Source organism: Lemur catta, chromosome 12 (genome assembly GCF_020740605.2).
Source record: "Lemur catta isolate mLemCat1 chromosome 12, mLemCat1.pri, whole genome shotgun sequence".
Classification (NCBI taxonomy): domain Eukaryota; kingdom Metazoa; phylum Chordata; class Mammalia; order Primates; family Lemuridae; genus Lemur; species Lemur catta.
The window spans coordinates 51,165,915-51,184,371 of NC_059139.1; the positions used below are offsets into that span (position 1 = coordinate 51,165,915).

Below are 18,457 nucleotides of genomic sequence, written 5' to 3' on the forward strand. Positions count from 1 at the left end.
AAATTAAGCAAATTTCCAGAAGCAAATGCCATACTGGACCCATGATTATATTCTTGTAGATTCTCTGATAAATAGAGAAAGTATTAGGTGAGTGTTCGAAGATCCTGAGCTATAGTCTTTCTCTGCTTGCTGAAATGGTAGAGAAAGCTAAATACTGCTAAAAAGATATCAGCTATTCATCAACTTAATTTTTCTCTTATTTACAAGCTGAGTGGTCATAATGTTTTAGCATGTTCCTTTGGAAAAAAGAAGATATTTGTAATAACTTAGAAATGTAGAGAAATTTGAAAAAAATCTTTAAAAAACAAAATATATGCCTTCTGATCAGTGGTGAATGAAAAAAAGAAAAAATGTAGTTAGTATTAATAAAGACTGGACAATTTATCTTCAGGACTGCTAATGAAATTGTTTTACTTGAATAAAATTTCATTAACAACTGTATCTGATATACAGCAATAAGAGTATATTGTATATTGAGTAAACAGTATATAGAGTATTAATTTTATTTTCCTAAAAAAGTATTTATAATACTTCCTTGGAAAATTTCAAAATTTTCTCCCAAATCATACACATAAAATATGCACCTGAACAAAAATTATTTAATGATACCAGAAAACAGCACAAGAAGATTACCTCTCTCTTAACAAATAAATTCTTACTGGGGTGTTAACAGTGAGCATAGTTGTCACATTTTTTGTTCCCTTTCACTTTATTTTTCACATTACTTCATTTATTTAGTAAGTACATATTGAATACCTGGTGTGTACCAAGCAACTAGGTGAACAGTGAGAAAGACAGATAAATATCCAGCATCTTTCATTCTACTTAGAGGAGACACACAATAAACAATGACATAGTAAATAGTAAGTGTTTATAAATAGACAAATTATTAGAAGATGATGAACACTATGGAGAAAAAAATAGAGGAGGGAAATGGGGATTGTGGTGCTGAATGTTGAGGCAAGTTTTAGTATGCCGTATGAAAATCAGCATAGGTCTAGTCTTACTACTAATATAATAAAAATAATAAAAGGCAAATTATGAAAATGGTTAACGTGATTAATTTTTTTTTATAGCTGGAATAGTCAAATGATTTCAGTTCGTGAAGCCAAAGCCATTCCGAGGCCTGATGGTATTGAATGGAGAAATAAATACATTTGCGTAGAAGGTAGTTTTCCTGTGACTACTATGTATTTACCATCCAGTTATCATCATGGTACTGAGAAAATTACTTGAGTAATTTTAGGGTTGTACTTCATTTAAAAGTAATACATTTATGTCCCGAAGTGATTTATAAGTCTTTTAAATTTTAATTTTTAAAAATTATTTAAAATTCTTTAGTTGGGAGAAATAATAAACACAAATTTGGGCATTTAAACTTTCTAGTTGGTAATATTTGAGCAGTCTTTATGCATCCCCCATACTTGTGGTAAATTGTAGCTTAATTTTATGGCTTAGAGATGGAAGAAAATCTTTATATCATGATTCTTATATTAAATAAATTGAGTTCTTTTATAATATTTCATACTTAAAATATTGTTACTTAATGCAAGCTAGATTTTCATGAATAGAACTTGTTTACTTTAAAAATTATATGATCAGAACATACTTTCTTCTCTAAAATTTATTTACGTGTAGTTGAATGTATCTTTGAGACATTTTCTTTGAGTCAGTGGGAAACTGACTTTAAGAGGCAAAATTGTTCTCATAGATGCCAAATTGAAGACCTTTGTAAGTCTTGAGGATAAAAAAGAACAGAGAATCAGGATTTGTAGAAAACATCAGATTTAGGATATTTTGATCTTAGATTATATGCAACATCTTAAGAGTTTGTGAATATGAAATTACATCTCTTGCTTTGGTGTTTGGTTTGCTAATAAATTGCACAGTGGATGTATATTACTTATGTTACTGTGTTCTTTTGAATATTAAACACTATTGCAAAGTGCTATGAATGATGCAATCTGATACAATTTGGCACATGGCCTTATTCCATTAAAGAAAAAACCCACAATATCATGACAGTAAACTTTTAAAAATAGCCTTTCTCAGCAATAAAACATAAATAAACAAAAGGAATTTTTAAACTTGTGGGCCTGCTTAGAATATATGACAGATCTAAAGTTAACCTCTCTATCGGATTTCCTATTCTTTCACACTTTTTCCAGGTCTTTCCCCTCATTTACCTTTCTTCTTTCCAGCAACTTCATTCTTTGTCTCTCCAGTCCCTCCCTTTCAGTTTTAAGGCATACATAGGTCTTCTTATCCTTGAAAGATACTCTTGATCCTATTAGCTCTTGTAAATATTTTTTTTCTTCTCTTTTTAGTGCCAAAATTCTTAATCTCTAGTAATTTTTACCTACTACTGGCATTATTTTAGTCATCCCATCTCACTCCTAATACCTTTAATTATCCTCCTCTACTCACTGTTATCCTCAGTTTCCTTATCCTCTTCTGGTTTCTTCCTTTCAATCTCTGTATATGGACTCTTATCTTGTGGGTGAAGGGTAAGTGAGATGGGGATGCAGATGTGGAAGGTAGATAAGTTGGAGACACACACGCATAAAAACTGTAACTTTGTTTTCTTCTTTGTTTGCTATTCTGTTTTTCTTTCTGTGCCAAATTTCTCATACAGGTTATTTTTCTGTATCCTTGTCGAAACCATCCACTCACATCTCCTTGCACTGTCTACTATTTTCTACAGTATTGAACTTCCACTTTCAAAGGTTATTGTCCCTTCTCCTGCTGAACAAACCAGCTTTTAAATTAAAGTTAAATTTAAGATTACTTCTGTGATATTTGACATTGACCACCTCTTTTGGATATAGTGCTTTATTCTTTTTGATAACTTTTTTTCTTTAACGTTTCTATTTCCCTAAGGGTAGGTCCTGACGCTCTGTAATTTTTCAGAAATTTCATCCACTTTAATGATTTAAACTTAACATACCTATGCTAATGACATTCATTTTCAGTCATCCTTTCCCCTGAATTCTATCTACCGTATTAGACAGTTCATACCTATATTAAATTTTTCTATATGCATAAATCTAATAAGGAGTAGGCCAAAAACTGTTACATATTCACAATTTCATATAGCTGAATCTAATAAAAGAAACTGAAGCTGTCATTTTAATAAGTTTTTCTTTACATGTGCATTTAACATTGCAGAACCTTTTGATGGAACAAATACAGCCAGAGCTGTGCATGAAAAGCAGAAGTTTGACATGATCAAGGATCAATTTTTAAAGGTAAACAATGCATCAGATTAACTCTAAAAATGTTAGTAGACTAGCATGCTTTAAAAATGGAAAAATATGTATGTAGTAGGTTGGAATAGTTCTGGTTTCTGTGTTGTGAAGCCATTAAAGTAGCACAATAGGGGATTTATTACTTGAATTTAGATAAACTTTTTCTTCAGAGATCTGGCTCTGTTTTCATTCACATTGCTTTGACTTTCTTGGAAATAAACATTTTCATAATGAGCTTATTAAACTCTCAAAATGAATGAATAAAACCCAATGGACTTTTTTCTTCCTTAAAATATTGAGGAGTTTATTGTAGTTTTAGAAGGAAGATGATGTCTATCCATGCTTTTTCTTCTGTATTCCCCACTGTCACAGGAATTAGAGTGCCATTTATCCTTGTTTATATTTTGAAAAGTTAGAAAACCTGTATGTTTGTCCATAGTATGAATTTATTTCATCAGTGGTGTTGCTAGATATGGTCCCTGTCTTCAAGGAATTCCACAATACAGTGTAGAAATGCATTGATAGAAATATGTACTATGATACATAGAGGAGGGAAAACTTCACAGAAGAAAAAGATCAGAGAACTGTGAAGATCATTTTAGGGGCATATTTTTTTCATTATCTGACATGCAAATGGACTTTATTTTAATGGTAATTTAAAATGCAAGTATTACATTAAAAGCTATTCTTCAAATTAGGCTTTCTTAATTTGCCAACCAGAATTGAAATTTTGTCCTGCAGAATTTCTTTTCATTTAAAAAAAATATCCAAGAGGCAGTATTTTTGTCTGTTAGATAAAATTGAGAACTCAGAAATATCATTGCTGCGTTGCTGTTCTTATTGATGGGTGAGCTTTCATTAGGATTGTTTAGCTGTAAAACCAATACTTTTAGTCAATTGAGTAACTGAAGTGAGAATGGAATACAAAAATGTGCAGCCACCAAGTAGTGAGCTATGTTTTTAGCTTGTGAACAGGAATTTCAGTTTCTTTTCTTTTCCTTATAAATTCTATTCACTGCTCTTTTACAGAGGCATAAAGTGCCTAATTATAGGTTTACTCTCTCCTTCATAAGTAATATTTTTAATTGAAAAAGCTGGTAAAGATGCAGGACAGTCAGTCAGATAATCCTCCCATTTCTTCTCAAATCCAAAGGTTTTGTTTTAATTACTTTGCTATTTTAGATGAAGTTATTTAATCTGTGAATAAATGTTCATATTGTCAATTGTATCTTCTTATACCACCTATGTGCCCATTTCTTTATTAATAAATTGGAACCAGACAGGTGTAGAGTTTTTAAATAACATTTTCATTTCTGATGACAAAAACAATGATTTTATTGTGTTAAAAACTTGAGAAGTAAAAACTCAAAGAAGAAAAAAATTATCAAAAATTTTATCACCTAGAGAGAACCATTGTTAACATTCTTTTAAATTCTCTCAGTCTTTTGTTCTGCATATATTTTATGTTTTAAGAATGATTTTTCTTTCTCTCCCAGTCATGGCACAGGTTGAAAAACAAACGAGATTTGAACAGTATACTACCTTTAAGAACTGCTATCCTGAAAAGATAACTGGCCTCTATTTCTTAATAATTCTTCCAAGAAATAAAGAATAATAGTTACATTATAATGCATTTTGTTTACCTCCATTAAGGTTTCTTTTTCATTGTTCTTCTTGTTTTCATGTTTTATTTTTAAAAAGACATACTTATATAAAGATTGCATATTTTATTATGACATTTCCTAATAAAACCCTTTGATTTAAAATTGTATTTTTGAAAATGTTTACATTGATGATTAGTAGTATTATGGCATGAATTTTCAGAAGATCAGATAAATATATTTTGAGAAATTACCTGAACAAATAAAAGGTTTTTGATATAACTTCAATTAATTATATCACATGCTATAGTGACGAGTAGAATTTTGGAAAGGATCTAATTCATACACGCTTAAAGTATAATCTACAGTAGATAGTTTGTTGTCTTAGTCTGTCCTAGTAAAGTGAAGATTCAAGTCAGTTATTCAGTTACTTGAAGCAAAATGAAATCTCTTATTTCAGTGAAATCACTGCAAAATCATGAAATACTGGACAATTGCCTTCAGTCTTCACTTGACTCACTGGGATAGACTGAGGCTTTGGGTGTGTTTATATTAGCATTTCATTGATACTTCCCATGCTTTTGATGTACTCTTGAGATTGCTTTAAATTTTGTATTGAAACAACAATACATTTTGCACTGTAGTAATAGGAGCACTAACTATTACAGCAGTTAGTGAATTGTTTCAAAGAATCAGTTCAGTGTAGACATTTTGAATAGATTGTCTCCTGTGCTTTCTGATAGCTTAGTGCAATGTGCACTTTTGCTTTACTTCCCGTATTCCTGCTCTATTTTCCCTGTGAACAAACTGAAAGGTCAGAGTTAGGATTATATCCTGTTTGTAGTGTCAGATTTTTTTTCTGTGTACAATTATAGGATTATAATCTAAACTGGAATTTTTAGGCAGTAAGCCACTACAAAATGTTTTAGATAAGACACAATAAAATTATTATAAATAAAAGCTTAATATTTGTAAAATTATCTTTTTTAGTATTTCTTTTCCACATGAAAGACATAGTGGTGGCTGCTAAAACTACAGTGTTTGTTAAGGTTATTTTTGACTTATGTAAATATTTGTAAACTGCTCAGTCCCTGTAAATTTAAATATAAAAAGTAATCTTGAAAACAGTTTTAACTTTTTCAAAAGGACTATGTACAACTTCTTTTAGACCTGCTGTAGTACAGTTTATACCTCTAATGTTTTTTTTTTTTGCAGAATAATTCAGATGCTAAAACTTTTGCTTTTCTTTGACTTGTAAAAGGTCCACATTTTGATTTTCTTCTTTGTTTAAATTTTCGTATGATGTCAAATGGAATAAAGTTTATATACAGAAATTGTTGAGGTGCTTTTTTTTTCTGTGAAAGTCTTTACTTTTGAGATGAGATTGAGGCTGTAGTTATCTAGAACTGAACTAAATCTAATTATTATACTTGATTATTTAGAGATTACAGAGAATCTTGGAATCAAGTTCATTGTGGGTAAGCCAGCTAACTACATCAATACTTATTTCTCTGGCCTTATTAGAAATGAAGCTTTCCACATAGCTGAAATTTTTAGGTTATTGATATGTAACACATTTACATATGCACTTGAGCTTTTTATATTCATTTTCTTAGAAAGTTTCTTAAAATTTATTATATACTCTGTAGTTCTTTGTCAGAATATATTGAGTAGAATTAATATTCTGGGTAATTGTTATAAACATTAGTCATAGAACTATTCAGTAATGCTGTGCAACTCTCAGGGATGGGTAAGTGTGTAGGGCACTCTGCCACTGTAGTATTAGGACATTTCCCAATAAAGCCCCAGAGACTCCTTCACTGCCACTGTTTTCTCAGCTTTCAGTGATCCACCCTTGCTACTGCTTCTTTTAAGCTGTTTTACTGTAACAAATAGATCAAGAAGTTACTAAACTTAAATTTAGATTCAATTCTAAATCAGTAGACTGAAGCCTAAAATTATGCACCTTATGAAGGGCCATATATGTCAGATAAGTGGGCTGTTAACATATGAAAAATTTTTTAGACATTTATTTTCAATCTCAATTACTTATTTGTGTGGTGAATTCTAAATTCTTTATTTTCTATTTGTGTTGATCTTTTTCTTTTCCTTCTCTCTCCCTTCCCTTCCCTCTCCCCTCCCCTCCCCTCTCTCTCTTCTCTCTCTTCTCTTCTCTTCTCTTCTCTTCTCTTCTCTTCTCTTCTCTTCTCTTCTCTTCTCTTCTCTTCTCTTTTCTTCCCTCCCTCCCTCCCTTCCTTCTCTCTCTCCCCGCTCCTCCCTCCCTCCCTCTCTTTCTTTCTTTCCTTTCTTGGATTTTGCTTTCTGGCTCTGTGTCTCAGGCTGGAGTACAGTGTTACAGGCATGTTGCACCACACCCGGCTAATTTTTAAAATTATTTTTGTAGAAATAGAGTCTCGCTTGTTGCCCAGGCTAGTCTCAAACTCCTGGGCTCAAGGGATCCAGGTGTGAGCCCCCATGTCTGGCCCATTTCTATATACAGTTGTCCCTTGGTATACATGGGGGATTGGTTCTAGGAGACTCCCAACCCCCTTCCCTGCAGATACCAAAATCCACAGATGTTCAGTCCCTTATATAAAATGGTATAGTATTTGCGTTTAAAGTATACTGCCATATACTTTAAATCATCTCTAGGTTACTTATACCTAATACAGTGTAAATGCTATGTAAATAGTTGTTACACTGTATTGTTTAGGGGATAATGACAAGAAAACAAGTCTATACATGTATAGATGCAAGAACCCCCCTCTTGAGTATTTTCCATCCTTCGTTGATTGAATCCATAGATTCAGAACCCACAGATACAGAGGGCCACCTGTATTTGCATATGTTGTTACTCAAAGTTGTGTTAGTTTCAAAAATGTGCAATCTATGCTACAGTTACAAATTTTGTATTGATTCAAACTAGGATTTTTGCAAATAATCTTGTAGACTTTAGTGTTCCTAAGAAATTTTTAGTTAAATGGAAGAAATATAGAATGGCTACCTATAGTTTTGATTAGTGTTTAACAGATTTCCCATAGCTGTGATTGAATTCTTTTTGTCCTATGTGGGCAAGGTCATTTGGGATTATTAATGGAAAAAGCCTAGCTGGTGTTAAGAGAATAAATATTGCTGATGTTAAACCTGGTTTAGTGTACCCTGGAAGGCTGGACTCTGCTGTTTTCACTTCTTGTGCCCGACTAGCTGATGCTTCTGTACTGTCTGAACTATCTACAGTTTGCTGCCTGTAGACCCATGCCTACAAGCTAGTGTAACTGGCGAATAATACCCAATCTACATTCATCATACTTAACAACTCTGTGAATAGGATGTGCTGTATGTGATTAAAAATAAAGTTCACTGTTCTAGCCATAAAATCATTCTCATGAAATGAAGATCTTTATGTATTGTAAAGATACCTTGACTTGTATGTACTCATCAGGTCTGGTGCTTCAGGGAGCTTTCATTGTAAGCAGCTGCTACATGCTAGGTACTTTGCTAGTTTATAGGCTTGTAAGGGATGGGGATGGTGGGACAAAGATGAGTAATAAATTTACAGAGTCTACTGAGGAAAAAGATACAAACACGGTTTGAATATAGGATGATGTGGGAACCTAGAAGAGGGGTACTTGAGTTTAGCCTGGGGATTTCAGAGGAGGTTGGTCATCTTGAATGATGGGGAGCCAGGTAAATAAAGATGGGAAGAACCTTTCAGGCAGAAGGAATTGTGTAAATAGAGACACAGTGGAGTAATTTGATACAATGTTGGGAACTCCTAACTCAAAGACACAAGATGGGTAAAACGTGACTTGCTAGGCAACACTTACCTTCCTAAGGGTATCCGCCTTAGCAATGGGAAGTCATTGAGGGGTTTTAGGCACCGGTTTGATACATCCAGGGAAAGTCTGGGGGCTTTGGGCCAAGTTTCAGACAAAATGTAGCCTTTGGCTAATGTGGGGAAAACTGTTCCTCCTTAAAGTTTAAGATGAGTGGAGATAAAGTTTCCTGGCTGAACAATCAGGGGCCTCTGAGGAAGAGAATACACCATTTATTGACTTGCAAATACAAAGGGAGCCAATGCTGAGGTGTTTCAAAATTGGGCTTTTGAATAGGGCAGACCTAGCTTTGTTTCCCATTGGGTGGCTTTGCTAGCAGTGAGACCTTGAGCAAGCTTACTGGAGTTCTGAGCCTCAGTTTCCTCATCTAAGAAACAGGCACTACAGTAAAACCTACTACAGGTAGCACCGCAGAACTGACCAGGTAATGAAAGTGAGCTCTTCTGACTGCCTGATACTAGTAAGTGGTCTGCTCAGGACGTAGTTGTTTGGTTGGGGTAAAAGGCCCATCGAGTAGTTAAGCTCAAAACATAAAACCTGCTACACTCACTCCCGAGGAAAGACCGCGGGGCTAGGGTGCCTTTCCCCCTTTGAATCGCATGGTGCAGCCGAAGCCCGCGCCCCTTGGAGTGCTCCCCAGTCGCCCAGAAGGCCCGCCGGGGATCTGCCAGAACTGGGGCGGGAGGGGGCTGGGGCAGTTGGCAGGCGCGCGGAGAGGAGAAGCCGAGCCCGGGCCCCAGAAGGCGGGTGGCGAAACATTTTGACGCCTGCTATTTAAAGTCGCCGCGGTCGCCAGCCCGGGGCGTGGGAAGCCGAGCCGTCCGCAGGGGAGGCAGGGCCGGGCCGGAGCAGTCGGAGGGAGAACACCAGGCGCGGCGCGGGCGGCTCGGCTCGGCTCCGGCCCGGGACAGGCGCGATGGCGAGCAGCGACGGCAGCCACGCCACCGAGAGCTTCCTCGGCTCCGACGGGGACGAGGAGGCGATTCGGGGGCTGGAGACCGAGGAGTCGGAGGGCGAGGAGGACGAGACGGCGGCGGAGTCGGAGGAGGAGCCGGACGCCAGGTAGCGCGAGCCCTCGGCCCGGCGCCGCGCGGGGCCTGGAAGTGCTGCCGCGGGCAGGTGCTCCGCGGGACAGCCAGCCGCGCCCTCTCTGCTTTGCTTTAGCTTTTCAGCCTCTGGGGTTCATTTCCCTCGAGCGAAGCATTTTGTCTGGAGTGCGCTGCCTTTTTAAAGAACTTGAAGGTGAAGGTGCTTGCTGTCGGCTTGGAGTGACAGGCCCGCCTGCAGCAAAGCTCATCATCCCTGCCCCCCAGCTCCTTGTGACTTGCTGCTCTTGTTTATTCCTGGGGATTAATTTAGGGTCCTGCCTAACTGCACAAATGTGCCGGAGCGCTTACGTCTGGCCCAAGGCACAGGAACAATCTTGAGAGCCTGAGCTAGGGGACAAGGCAGTGGAGCGGAGGCAGAGAGGGCCGCTCTGGTACCTTCCAGTGAATGGCTGTCTCCTGGGGGCCTGGCTCTGCGCTAGGTTCCTATAGTGGGGCCTTATTTTGGCATAAAAGGCCATAAGTTCTTTGGAGAAGAACATGAGTTTCAAGAAGCATGAGTTTCAGTGACCCCTGTACTTAAAATCCTGTTTCTTTTTTCATGGTCCCAAATATCAATGTTTCAGTGAATGTGAATGCAATTGAATAATACTATGTAAAAAGATGAGTCTCCCATCCTTTGATCTCTCACCCTCCCTACCTTCCTTTAAGATGGCCCTAAAATGAGAAGAGCAGGAATCATCTCTTTTTTTAGATTTGCTTCTACCTTCACTTGTTGTCTTTGAGAGTGGGTTTTTGTTTTGTTCCTGAACACGTGTCGGTCAGTGATATCTCTTCCTAAGGCTGTTCATATCAGTGGAAAGTCTTTGAAGGGGACAGATGGATGTGTGCCATTTTGGAATGCCCATCTTACCCAAGCAAAGCTAGCAGAGCTGAGGTTGAAGAAGTAGCCCACAGAGTGGCATTGATTAGGGTGGACAGTCAGTCAGATGAGTCTTGAATATCCATCACATGTTTACCAGGCAACTACCAAGTAGGAAGCAGGCACGGTCTCTGCCCTCAAGGACTTTGTGCAAAAAGTCAGAAAGAAATATGGGGAGTATAAGACTGGATGCTAAATAAATTAAAAGTGGAGGGAAGGACAGACCGTGGGTACCATGGAAGTCAGAAGAGAGAGTGTAGAGCTGGGACTGCCCTGAAGTAGCGGCAGGGGCTGCAGAAAGGAAGAGCAGAGCAGAAGGCAACATGGGAAGTGGAACAGGGAGTAGGGGACCTGTGGTTCCTGGCAGTCTTGAGAAGGGGAAGTCTGTCAACCCCAGCCTTTATCATCTTTTACACTTAGTGGCTCATATCCTTGCCCAACCAAATTTACTCCCAAGAGAATCTGAAAACTCATTTACACTGAAATGTGAGCAGCTGACAATTCAAAGCACCACTTTGGGGTTGCGTTGCCCTTTGACAAAAGTCAAGACTTTCAGGTGAGGATATGATTTATCTGCAGTAAACTTCGGCCTGCTCTGACTACAGACGGTGGACACCAGGGAAAGAGGTCGGAATGAGTAGAACGGATAGAAATGTGAGGGAAAAGGAAGAGGTGATGGATGCCTTGAAAAAACATCAAATTTTTTATTTTTGATTTGATGACATGGGTAACAAGGAGTCAGTAAAACTGAACAGGATTTAGAATGACACACTGGTGTTCTTAGAAAATTAGTGTGATAGGCAGATTGGAAAGTTAAGTTTCTGGGGGTTTGTGTTAGGGAGGCAGTAGCAGAAAGGAGCTACCTAGGGTTTGGACCGTGGTGGGGGCCGTGGGAAAGGGGATGGTGGCTGGGGCTAGACGCTGAGAGGAGTTAGTGGAGCGGGACTCCTGGGGGAAATGGAAGTCCCCAAATCACTCCTACCTCAGAGTATTGTCAGGAATCCAGCCACTTTGTTGTGCATGAGTTTACAAACATGACCTAAAGTTCTATTTTCTTCTGAGACTAAAGGTGAGAACTTGGAACATTCTCTAATGGATGAAAGGTGAGAATGATGTATCATCATTCTTTACCCCTTCTTGGTACTTCCTTGAAAGTTTTACAGTTAAAAGTGGCTCATCCTATGCCACATACAAACAATTAAGTGCTTACATGTTGTCTCATTTTAAATCCTCTCAGGAATGCTCTGAGGTAATTGTTTGGTTACAGATGAAGAAACTGAGGCTTCATATAATTTTCTGAGGTTATAAGGTAAATAAATGTGAGAACCAAGGTATGAGCCTAGGTCTGTGTACTCCAATACTTTTATAGTGCAGGAAAGCTCATCATGTACATGTACCAGTACTTATGTTGGGTCTGAGAACACTATTCTGAAATATCATTCAGTGATATGAATGTGGCATATGGCATCAAGAAGTCTGGATATGAATCCTATTAGCTGTTCTATCATGAGCAAATTCCATCTTCTTTGAGCCCAATATTCTCCTCTGTAAAATATTAGTAATAATTCCTAATTCATAAGGTTGTCATAAGGATTGAATAAATGAACATGTGTAGGACTGCTTGGCTCTTAGTAGGTTCCCAATAAGTTTTAGTTTCTTATATTCTTCCAGATGAATTATTATCAGCAGCAAAGCTCTACCTTGTGCCCACCATTCATCAACGAGGGGAGAGTGATGGTCTCAGTTTTCAATATGAGTAATGATCCTATTCCATTTTGGCTTACCTCTATTCATTCATTCATTCACTAAACATTCATGAAGTGCCTACTATCCACCACGGACCATGCAAGGTGCTGGGGACACAAAAATTACCAAGAATCTGTTACTGACTTGAAGGTGTTCATATTCTAGGTGGAGAAAGAGAAAAACATAATTATGTCATTAGCTATTAGAGGAGCTTTAAGGAAGAAAAGATCTGCATGAAGCACCTCGAAGTGGGGAGAAGGTCCTGGGATCCATACTACCTGGAAGGGTTGGAAAAGGCTTCACCATTGGAGCAGGGTTTTGAATCATAATTAAATGCCCCAGAGGGCTTGTAGTTTGTGGCTGTCAAAAAAGGTTTATTGTTGTTAAAACCTTATACAAGAGCACGATCTATAAAACCCACAGGATTTTGGAACTGGGAGAGGCTTCTGGAAACATCTATTCCCAACCATCCTTTAACAGAAACATCTGTCCCCAACCAATCCTTTAACACATTCAGAAACTGTTAGGGGACATTTGTTGAAAGTCACACAACTATTTAGCAGTAGAATTAGAAGTAGACCCCAGGTGTCTGGACTCCAATCTAATGTTCATTAATTTAGTCATTCAACAGATATTTATTGCACTCCTGTGCCAGGCACTTCCTAGGCACGAGGGATATAGCAGTGAACAAAACAAAGTCTCTGCCCTCCTAAAACTGATTTTCCAGTTTTGGGAGACAAAACAAATATATAATATGTCAGGAGGAAATAAGTTATATGAGGACAAATACAACGGAATAGAATGATTTGCTATTTTAGATAGGGTGGTGAAGAAAGCCTCTCTGATGAGGTGACACTTAAGCAGAGACTGAAGGAATGAATGTTCTAGGCGAAGGGAAGGGCATGTGCAAGGCACAGAGGCAGGAATGTGTGGCCTATCTGAGGAGCACAAGGAGGTCAGGTTGCTGGTGCAGAGCGAACAAACGAGATAGTGGTCAGAGCTGAGTTTTCGAGATAGGTGAGTTGCAGATCATGGCCTTTGTAGGCCATGGTAAGGACTTCGAATTTTATTCTGAGTAAACAGGAAGCCATGTCTACTATACCAGTCAGTATTTAAAGATAAAAACAAGAAAAATATGGCGATTGCAGTATTAGTTTAAGTAATAAGCACCCATACATTCATATTTTCATTTAACTGCAATAATATTTTTCTGAACACTTACCATGTGCCAAGCACTGTGCTGAATGTTTCAAACTCCTGGTTTCCTGCAGGAGAGAGATATGTTATGTAAATAGAACTTGTTACTTTTGTATTTTTCTGACTGTAGACCAAAAAAGCCCGGCTCTTTCAGCCTTTCCCGCAGATCCCTGAGAAACGTTTCAGCATTTTTATTTTGGATCATCCTCTTTTGGTCAATTTTAATTTCTTTCTTTAAGCTCAGAGGATTTTGGCCACAGCAGTACCCAAAACTCAAAAATCACCTTCCATTGCAGCTTTGCCAGTGCCTATATAAAATATAAGTCTGTTTAAGCTGACAGAATTAAAATTGTGGGTGACATTCACATTTAACTAATCATTGTAGGGAACAAACCTTTTGGAAGGTGAAGGGAGTTTGTAAATGGTTTTTGTTATCAGTACGGAGCACTCTGTGTCCATATATCTATTTATATGGTGTCTCCCACCGATGTGCTTACCTAGGTGTTTTGACAAGTGTGTTATTTGAGCCAGCCCTCTTCTGAGGTCAGTGGAAAGAGTTGGGCATGGGAGGGGTGAGTGCTCGGGATGCCAGAGGCTGAGGGAGGAGAGTAGATAAAACAGGGGCACTTGAAGCCAGAAATTGAAGAGCTATTTAAGTGTTGGATGCATGGGGAGTACATGCCCTTGTTAAGACTTTGACTCAACACACAGGAATACAGCAAGAGTTGGGATTATTTATTTTTTTCTTTAAAACAGCAAACCTACTAAGAGGTAGGACATCTGACTGATAGAATTTTACCAAAAAAAAAAAAGAAAGAAAGAAATCTCGTATTCCCTGTATATTCTGAGCACAGGTTTAAATGAAAGCCTCGACTCCATTCAGACATTATAACCAAATTCCCCTTCCTACCAAGAAAACTTAGAGAATCAGGTACAAGAAACTGGATGTGGTTTGTACATGAAAATGATCTTTGATTTAGTCCAGCATTATCCAATAGAAATATAATGTGAGCCACATATGTAATTTAAAATTTTCTAGTAGCCACATTAAAAAAAAGTAAAAAGGAACAGTTGTAATTAATAATTATTTTATTTAACCCATTATCCAAAGTATTATCACTTCCACATGTAATCAGTGTAAAAATTATTGATGTATTTTACATTATTTTGTACTAGGTCTTTGAAATTTGATGTGTATACTTTTAGCACGTATCAGCTAACCCTACCTAACCACATGTGGCTAGTGGCTACCATATTGGACAACGCAGGCCTGATAATACCTAGAAATCTGTTAGCTTCATTGGAATCCAGAGAACTGCTCTGTATCCCAGGCCCTGTGTTAGACACCAGGCACATAAAGATGACTGGATGGCAGTTGTTTCTCTCAAGAAGCTCACAGTCTGGCGAGGGGAAGCAGTTAACTCCAATATAATGTCTTGAGCAGTGCACTAAGGATATTAACAAAGGAACAGGGAAAAGACCTTTTTCCTAAAATGGGATTTAGACTTTGTAGAGTGACACTGCAGCTGGGCAGAAAGGTATTTCAGGTACAAGTTGTGGTTAGGCATTCCTTTAGTTCCTGGTTCCAGTTCTTGTGCTACTAATTGCTGCTCTGTCTAAGCTTTATTTTTATCATCTGGAATCAGGATTTTCCAGGGTTGAGAATATTTGTTGAATGAATAAGTGAATTATGTGAATAAATGAATGAATGAATGAGTGAGTGAGTAAATGTCAAGTCATCCAGACTTCTTCAAGAAGCAGATTTAATTGGGATGTTAAACCTGTTAGTTAGGTCAGGTGAGATTTCATTGGTTGTTGACCATTCATTACCAGGGATTGACAATGCCCAGTGACTCTAGAAATACAGTAGCTTGGAGGGGACAGTGATAAGTACTGAAGGATTGTTCAATTAAGATGTCTGCGGTCACCATCCCCACTTTCTGTGACTTGTCAGAATGCTGCCCCTACACTGACCCTTGAGCCAGATCATAGATGGAAGGATAAGAATAGGCTTTGCATTTTGCCTAGAGAAAAGTCCTGTATTAAGGTAACTGGAGTAGATTCAATTCCAAAATTTCACATCCTAATCTGCTATGTCCAAGATATGTGGGAAGATTAATTGATGCTACTATTCAGACGACCAAACTCTAAATGCTCAAAGCCCTCTCATGGAGCTGTTACTATGTTTTCTTCAGTTGAGTATGCTTCTCTTAAAGAAAAATCCACATGCTAAAGAGAAATTTACATTCACTGTTGTACACCATGAATATATACAATTTTTATCAATTAGAAAAATATTTAAAAAGAAAGTTACATTTACCACAGATTTCCTCATAATGGCTGATTTCACTAAGGCACTTAAAATTATTGATTGTAAATAAACAACTTTTTCCATGTAAAGGAATGTATCTATTGTAAGAAAATAGGCTTATTCATTCAACATTATTATGTAGCTAGGCAACACTACTGTGTGCTAGGCAATGTAACCTCAGCGTGAACCAAATAGGTAAAGGTCGTAATCTTCAGAGTTAGCCTCTGGGGAGGGAAGACATTAACAAATAATCTCACAAGTAATTAGTTAAAGCAATACATTGGTAAAATGAATTGGTCCTAGGAGCTGAGGTAGGGGTCTACTAGGACCCTGGCCCTTCAAGCCCCAGTCCCTGAAGCCTCCTAATTCATTCTCCTTAGAGTTTTCTGTCAGTCTCTGGGTCCTTCTTGTTAGTCTTTCTCCATCTACCTACAGCAACTGGCTTCACTGTCGTGTGGTGGGAGTCCAGCAGGAGAGCCTGGCTGCTGCTAACACTTACCTAGAAGGGACCTTAGGTATCATGTCCCTGAGTCTCTTATGCTTCTGATGAATGAATAAACAGAAGCTCAGAGAAGAAAAGGAAACCAACACTTACTCAGGGAACAGTGGCCTTCTGCCTTCTGGATCTTTGAGTGAATCCAGATTTTACAGAATAAAGGGATTTGTTCTGTGAAGTTTGGATTTGGTCAAGGGGCTGCACTTGGGGACCTGGAGGGCCACATGTGGCCTTGAGGCCACAGGTTCCCTACCCACCCAGGGAGTTATTTTTACAATAGCTCTATGGCATAGGCATTGTTTTCATCCTCATTTTATGGACAAGAAAAATGCAGGCTTAGTGACATTGAGTAATTTACCTAATTTCAAAAAGCTGGTAAGTGCGCTAGTTAGGATTCTAACCCCAGTCTAATGGCAGAGCCAGTGCAGGAATGCTCATGAGTTCAGTTTTTATCTCAAGATGATATAATATAACATATATAAAATGCACACATCTGGTTCTTTTTTCTTTTCTTTTTTTTTTTTTTTTTAGGGACAGGGTCTCACTCTGTAGCCCAGGTTGGAGTGCAGTGGCACCATTGTAGCTTACTGCAGCCACCAACTCCTGGGCTCAAGGGGTCCTCCTGCCTCAGTCTCCCCAGTAGCTGGGACTACAGGCACACACTAACGTGCCCAGCTTCACACATCTGTTCTTTATTAGCCAATTTCTTTCTTTTTTATTTGAGTATAATTTTACTATTTTAAAATAATTATTTCAATTTACTTCAAACTTTTTAAAAAGCAAAAGCATAAAAGATGCAGAAAATCTACATAGTAGCTAATCTTGACCAGCACTTTAGCTATATTAAGTTTGCTAATGTAGATCTTATGTTTAAAAATAGACATTAGGCAATCCAGTGTGATTGCATTTTCATAAGGCCAAAGATAGTAACACCAAAATAACTTCCTTATATGCTGTTTGGGATCAACTGATAAACCTTCCGTAGGTATTTACCATAATATGTAAAAAATTCAGATCCTCTGTTTAAAAGACAGAATTTATATTAGTTTTGGGGTAGCGAACTTTGAAGTTTTTATATCCAGGTTCCTCCCCACCCAAGAACCATGAGGAGAAGGAAGTGAGATAATGTCTTTGGCTCTTCTTAGAGTTTTGGGATCTCCACTAAGGGCTTCAAATCCCCTTTTCATCCAGCACCATTTTGGGCATAAGCCAGGTTATATTGCATTTTTAAAAAGCCCACCTGATAGGATGGAAAAGACCTGGATTATCATCCTGGTTCTGCCACTTACTGGCTGTGTGATTTGGGGCAAGATGCTTCCCCAAGTCTTTACCACGGCCTTCAAGGCCACCCTGACCTGGCTCCTGCTTACCTCTCTCAGCTTATCTCCTGTGGCTCTGTGTTCCCTACACTCCAGCCAGCTGGCTAAGCCTGTTCCTGCATCTGGTCTTTGTGCTCACTGTCTCCTCTCCCTGTCTGTTTCTCCCCCAAATCCACCGTTCAGGTTGCAGTGCAAATGTCACTTTCCTAAAAAGGCCTTCCTCAACCACCCTGCCTAATGGGCTTAGTTCACTCCTTTCCTGCCTGTTACCATCACAATATACACGATTTCACATTGCTCTTCATTGCACCCATCACTGTCTGAAATTGTATTTTTTGGTTTATTTATTGTTTATTGCCACCACTGAGAGTAAACTCCATGAGCGGAGGGGCCTTGCTGCTTATCTCCTGCATTGCTAACAGCTAGAACACAGTGTTTGGTATACAGTAGGTGCTTAAGAAATGGTTGTTGAATGAATAAGTGCTTGGATTTCACCAAAACTTTTCACCCCCAGGATCTCAGCTCCTTCTCTCTTAACACCATTCCTATCATCGCCCTCTTAACAAATCATCTATCTCCTAGGTGCCAAACTAATAAAGGGAACAGAGAATGAAAACTGAGAATTAGTCATTGAATCCAGCAAAACTAAGTCAATAGGGAGAGATTAATAACTTAAAGAAATACAGATATCTTTGAGAGGACTAATAGTTTAAACCTATTTAAACCCATCTGCTT

General features: G+C 38.2%; 2 protein-coding genes across 6 annotated transcripts in view; both read left to right on the forward strand.

Moving 5' to 3' along the window:
- TENT2 (terminal nucleotidyltransferase 2) overlaps positions 1-6,177 on the forward strand; it is a 62,499-nt gene extending 56,322 nt beyond the window's left edge. For all 5 annotated transcript variants that reach the window (XM_045566094.1, XM_045566093.1, XM_045566092.1 and 2 more), the window contains exons 14-16: positions 1,077-1,168; positions 3,169-3,248; positions 4,745-6,177. In XM_045566094.1, the coding sequence (XP_045422050.1) occupies positions 1,077-1,168; positions 3,169-3,248; positions 4,745-4,819 (247 nt within the window). In that variant the 3' untranslated portion in view covers positions 4,820-6,177. The remainder of the gene's footprint in view (positions 1-1,076; positions 1,169-3,168; positions 3,249-4,744) is intronic.
- Positions 6,178-9,513: 3,336 nt separating this feature from the next.
- CMYA5 (cardiomyopathy associated 5) overlaps positions 9,514-18,457 on the forward strand; it is an 87,988-nt gene continuing 79,044 nt past the window's right edge. Inside the window, exon 1 of the mRNA XM_045566096.1 lies at positions 9,514-9,747. Within this exon, the coding sequence (XP_045422052.1) occupies positions 9,602-9,747 (146 nt within the window). The 5' untranslated portion in view covers positions 9,514-9,601. The remainder of the gene's footprint in view (positions 9,748-18,457) is intronic.